Source organism: Gadus macrocephalus, chromosome 6 (genome assembly GCF_031168955.1).
Source record: "Gadus macrocephalus chromosome 6, ASM3116895v1".
NCBI lineage: Eukaryota > Metazoa > Chordata > Actinopteri > Gadiformes > Gadidae > Gadus > Gadus macrocephalus.
Window position 1 is genome coordinate 23,594,012 of NC_082387.1, and position 6,442 is coordinate 23,600,453.

At 43.4% G+C, this 6,442-nt stretch overlaps 1 protein-coding gene across 1 annotated transcript; it reads right to left on the minus strand.

The window, feature by feature from the left end:
* Positions 1-320: 320 nt before the first annotated feature.
* LOC132460104 (transducin-like enhancer protein 4) lies at positions 321-6,184 on the minus strand. Its single transcript, XM_060055142.1, has 5 exons — positions 5,695-6,184; positions 4,880-5,027; positions 4,283-4,433; positions 3,891-3,967; positions 321-3,308 (listed from the first exon to the last, which is right to left on the minus strand). The coding sequence occupies exons 1-5, from the start codon at positions 6,054-6,056 to the stop codon at positions 3,201-3,203; spliced, it is 846 nt and encodes a 281-aa protein (XP_059911125.1). The 5' UTR covers positions 6,057-6,184; the 3' UTR covers positions 321-3,200.
* Positions 6,185-6,442: the final 258 nt, after the last annotated feature.

A 6,442-nucleotide genomic window follows, 5' to 3' on the forward strand; every position in this document is an offset into this window, starting at 1 on the left:
GTGTGTGTCTGTGTGTGCGTGTGCGTGCGTGTGTGTGTGGAATAAGATAAAAAGTCCATTATGGGTTGAGTGGATTTACATGTCTTCATTGCCAAAACAAACCACTATATTCTGTGTTTTAGTGAGACAGCATGCAGGGAGAGACAAGGACAGAATAGGAGGACCAGGCGGTGTACTTCCAGTGAATTGCGGTGCATCTGTGCTCGGGTTGACCAGTTCATTAGGAGATCCTCTTAATTAACTCACCATCACATGATTACCAAATTATTCATTGCATTGATGAATAATGAATAACAACAAGCAATCATAAAAAGTCTACATTTGTCGTATAATTTCTTTATATTTAGAACTCATTCACAAAATATACTCCTGGTTTGTTTTTTGAATCCAGGTTGTAGCAAGGAAATTATGTATTATTGGTTTGAAAAAAACATGACGTTTACAGAAAATAAATTACGCATCAAATATAACTGCACACAATAATTTAATAAAGTCAACCACCGACTAGAAAAACAGAGCAAAGGCATTTTGTATTGAAGAAAAACAATTTCTTTGCATTGTAAGCTTGAATTATTACATTTGTACAGCAATTATCTCATACCATCATGATTTCGGTCAAACAAAACGTTTCACATTATTACTGTATATGTAACATAATCTCCATTATATTAGCTTATGTCAACCAGCTAAACTGTCACAATCAAATGTGATTCTTGGATTATTTACAACCAACGTTTTATCGATAGATTTCCCATACAAACGTGTATTGATGTTGATTTCCTGTAATGCATACACTGGGTTTTTAACAACTCATCTCAGACCAAGAATCACACTTAGTAGTTTCTGAGTTGCTTCAAAAAGCACAGTGGAATAAACCAACCTCATTACAGTTGTTGGATCATATCAAGGTCAAGATGTCTCCGTGTTTAACGACCAAGATGAGAAAGGAGTCCTTTAAATACACATCTCTTGTAAAGTGTGGAGAGTACAGCCAAAATATAAGGTTTGATTCAGCATTTTAGTTTCAATCCAGGTAGGCCTACTTTGTTGCACCTTTTTCACTACAGAATAAATGACCAGTTTCTACTTCCTGCTGTGCCTAGATTATTTAAAAAGAAAAAAAGAAAAAACACTCAACAATGAATCCGTTCACAGAGCCCATTTATGTAGACCTTAAATGCATCAAATAAAACAGAGAGGGGATGCGGTACGGTCCAATGTCTCCAGATGATTCCACGTTTACCCGCCAGATGTAAGGTGAAACAACGAGCTCGGAGTAAGAAGGCTTCATTTAGTCTTTTGAACATTTGTGCAGAACAGCAGGTTAAACATAACCACCACTATGGCGCTTTAGGGATAATGGTTTCAGCTGTCGGTTGATGCTGTTTGAAGGAAAACATACGGTTTTTAAGAATATTAAAACAACCTTGCAACTCATTTAGAAAGTCATTTAAACCTCTATTGTATATGGGTGACGTTTGTCATAAAGACCGTTTTCTTAAGACCCAGCCGTCTTAAAAAAGTCTAAAATAACAATCTACGAAGAACGTCCCACACGGGTGTTTGTTCAGTAACCCAGGAACACATGCTTTGAGTTCTGACAACAATTATTTTTAAGAATAAAACCACATGGCCATGTGTGCCCGTCACATCAGCACCAGTAACTCTGTGAACATGTCTCCCGCGGAGCTCTCCTTTGTTTAGCAGGCTTAGTTAAAAAAAAACAAAGAAATACAAATCAAAAGCCTCTGGCTGTAAACACTCACAGAGCTTTGTGTGATCAGAAGACAAAGTGAGCGGTGACAGCTATCTTTGCCGGGAGGAACTGCCTCCACTTCAAATAGTCGATTCCTCAGACGGAGCCTGTGTGAGGCTGAAAACCATGAGAACTAGATGAGCTCGGAGCCACACAGGACCTGCTGAGGAGCGTAGTGGCAGAAAGGCACTGTGCTGTGATGCCACGTCGAGATTCTGGACGTCCAACCAGCACAACTCAGGTCGTTAGCGTTTAAGATGAGCCCAGCACTTTCGTTAGGGTAGAGTGAATGGGGTGAGGTCAAGTCGATCGACTGTCACTCAACACTTGTCCCGCCTCTGTGTTCTTACGAGGGTTTTTAGGCTTTTGGTATGGGGGGGGGGGCCTGGGATGCCCCTTTGAGTCTTCGTCTGATGTGATGGAAAGCTTAGAAAATAAACCTGACGTGTTCAAATTGTATAGAAAATACAGCTGGGATCTGATGCTGTCTGATGTGAAGGGGCTGAGTGGGCACAAGAGGTCTTCCATCAGTTCATTCAGTACACACACGCACGCATACACACACACACACACGACACACACACACACACACATGAAACACACACACATGGATGCACACACACACGCACACCTGACACACAAACACACACACTCACACGAACGCACACACAAATACACAGGCATGGTCACGCAAACCATGCATGCATGAAATCATTTTTAAAAAGCAGCAAAAACATAACAAAACTAAACACTTTATGATGAATGAGAAAAGGTTTACAGTAGGAGTGCTCTCAACAGAAATATATCAGACCTTTATTTGCTCTGCGTGGTATTTTCCTTTACTTTTAAGTCTTAAACATTGTTTTGTGTCAAATTGCAAAAACAGCAGATTTCACCAAATTAGAGAAATGATTATCCACAGTATCCATGATGTTCTTCCAGTGCGTTAAATAGATAAATATACACATGAATCAATTAAATTAAACGCCACCAAAAATGAGAAAGCTGTTGACCAACACTGTGAGGTATTATGCAAAGGCAAGAAGGAAAAAAAAAGAATTTCAAAAAGCAACCTTGGCCCTAATACTGAAAAAAGTCTGATGTCACAAATCACACAAAGAGATCAATAATTCGCAAATGTACATACAGTAGGTAGCTTTTTTTCTCAAGGAACACAAGCCAGCCATGGCACTCCCGGTCGTTCACCTTGCTCCTCGGTTTCCTGTCCAGACGGACTCACTCATCTTCATCACAACAAAAATCAAAAAAACAAAATATACAAAATATTCCAAGTGCTCAGCCCTGGCTGTTCAGTCGAGAGGTCAAGGGGTCACGGTCGGCGACGATAGTCAAACGGTTTGGTGTTTTGCGTACAAATCATTTTTTGTTTTGTTTTTATACAAAATAAGAAACATACATAAGAGACGGTGATCCCAGGCCAGTCCTAGTAGATGACTTCGTACACCGTGGCTTTCTTGTCCCCGGACCCCGTCACTATGTACTTATCGTCTGCAGAGATGTCACAACTCAGCACGGACGACGACTCCTTCGACTGTGGGCACAAGATGCACACAAAGTCATGGGTCATCAAATCAGAACAAAATGTTATAGATGTCAGGAAGCATTGCTATATTTTGTCCCAAACAGTAATAAATAAAGGTTTTATTTAATAAACGCCAAGATATTCACAGTGTGCTGCTTCGGCTTGCTGATGAATAATTAGGATTAGGATTGTCAACACACACATGCAGTTTAATGCATCTACTGCCATTCCTGTTTCAGCAGGGTAATAGAGTAAAATATATGATCTATCTTGAGCGAACCCATTTCACTTCTATATTGCACCTGTGGCTTATGCTAACCAGCATGTAGACCCAAGGTCAAAGAGGAGGGACTTCCTAACGTGTAACCCTTCCCTAAATAGAAATGAATGAAACATGATGAATAGGTTACTAAGATCCAGTATTAAATGAGCTGCTGTATTTACCTGGAATATGCTGGCAATTACCTGGAATATCCTTTCATTTACCTGGAATATGCTGGCATTTACCTGGAATATCCTGTAATTTACCTGGAATATGCTGGCATTTACCTGGAATATCCTGTAATTTACCTGGAATATGCTGGCATTTACCTGGAATATGCTGGCTCCGTATGGGGTTCTCCAGGCGTTCAGCAGGTTGTCCTTTCCTGTGCTAACAAACCATTTCCCTGCAGAATAAAGGACACATTACTGTAGCACACCTTCTCAGGATCGGACGGCGAGAGATCTATCAGAGGGCTTTCAAAATATTCAAACCAATAACATCATGCCACACTTTGTATTTGCAAGTCACGACTCGCAACAAATAGTTTTCCTCCTCCAGCAAATTAATATAAGGAGACAGATCATCTGTTGACCAAAACAATACCCAGCCCACGCACGAAAATATGCCGTTTTGGCTCACACTCAATCGGCTACCTAAGCTTTCTTTTAGGCTGGAGGGAGGCTGAAGAGAGAGGTTTTAGAACAGGGAAGAGGCTTACCGCAGTGGGCGAAGCGAAGGGAGAGCACGCAGCTCTCGTGGAGGTGCAGCTGGTACTTGTCAGGCTTGGTGACGTGGAGGACCTCCACGTTGCTGTTCTCCATGCCCACCGCCAGCCACTCCCCCGTGGGACAGTAGCCCAGAGAGAAGATCTGCAACCACACAGCGATCAGCTCGGTGTCTCTCTGTGTGTGATTCAACGCACTCATATTTTTTTCGCTATCCGTATTGAGTTATAATTAATGCAATGCCGTCTGTGTGTGTGTGTGTGTGTGTGTGTGTGTGTGTGTGTGTGTGTGTGCGTGCGTGCGTGCGTGCGTGCGTGCGTGCGTGCGTGCGTGCGTGCGTGCGTGTGCGTGTGTGCGTGCGTGTGTGCGTGTGTGTGTCTGTTCCCGAGCGAGTGAATGGGTGAGCATGCTTGTGTCTGTCTGTTTGTCCATCTGTCTCTTAGTATGTGCATCCATCTGTGTGTGTCTGTGTGTGTCTGTGTGTGTCTGTGTGTGTCTGTGTGTGTCTGTGTGTGTCTGTGTGTGTCTGTGTGTGTCTGTGTGTGTCTGTGTGTGTCTGTGTGTGTCTGTGTCTGTGTGCCTGTCCACACCTGTGAGGTGAAGTCGTGCTGCTGCAGCTGCCGGCCCTCCCTCAGGTCCCAGGACCGGACCGTGTTGTCCAGGCCCCCCGTCCACAGCTTGGTGCCGTCGTTGGAGATGTCGATGCAGCTGGCCCCGTCTGTGTGGCCCTGGAACTGCCTGCAGCGAAGCACACAGCAAGGCCACGGGGTCACACGTGGAAACACGCACGTCAGAATCTGGGTGAAAAGTCTCCATGAAAAGAAAAGGGTGCGCGTGTTCGCGTCAAACTCTCCTCATCTCTCTCTCCCTCTTTGTGTCACTTAATGTACGTTTTAAATATTTAAATGTAGTTTTATTGATTTTTTTTCTTGCATTGTATGTGTCTTTGTGTATTTAGAAAATGTATGCCAAATACATTGAATTACAATTCATTATATAAAATGATCTAGCCAAGAGTAATTTACCTAGATTTCAAACCCAATAAACATAATATATGTGGCAAACATTCCACAAATATGTCATATATATCATCTGCTATTATGATTAACTTCCCTCCGTAGAAACGCTGCCTCAGGCAAACTTTGAATAAACACTTACGCAGGTGTTATTGAAGCGCAACTTTTGCATGCGAATCAAACAATATCATCATATATGCTCGTACACAGAAACGCAATACACACACAAAGACACACACACAGAGACACACATGCACACACACACTCACAGACACACACACAAACAGACACTGTGTGTCTGTTTGTGTGTGTGTGTGTCTGTGTGTATGTGTGTGTGTGTGTGTGTGTGTGTGCATGTGTGTAGGTAGCACGCAGGCGGTAGTGCTTACCTAACCAGGATCTGATTGTGGAGGTCCCACACGGCGATGTTGCCGTCAGAGCAGCAGGAGAAGCAGACCTTGGAGTCGGGGCTGATGGCCAGGGCGTAGCACGCGGGCGCCGACGACGTTAGCTCCGCCTTGATCCGGGGAGTGGGCGTGGCCAGGTCCCAGATTGACAGGGTGCTGGCCTCGCCCCCGACGATCAGCGTTCGCCCGTCAGGAAGTAGCCGGCAGGAGCGGATGTAATTGTCTCTGTTCTGATGTGACACGCGCGCACACACACACACACACACACACACACACACACACACACACACACACACACACACACACACACACACACGCACACACACACACACACACACACACATACACACACACACAGACACACACACACGCACACACACACACACAGACACACAAACACACACACGCACGCAAGCACACACACACAGACACACAAACACACATACACACGCATCGACAGAGTCGCAAAAAAACGCAAACCCATGCACAAAAAAAAAACAACGCACACATACACACATATTTACAAATGCCAACAACCAAACAAACACACACAGACACACACACAGAGGAAGGTGTTTTATATTATTGTTAGAGACATTGATGTATTATTAATGACTCAACACAAATAACACATTTGTTTTGGGATTTTCTTCACCTCCCAAAAACAAAACAGAAAACACATTATTAAAAATGTATGTTGCATTTTCCATCGCAGTGCTTTGCACTAAAG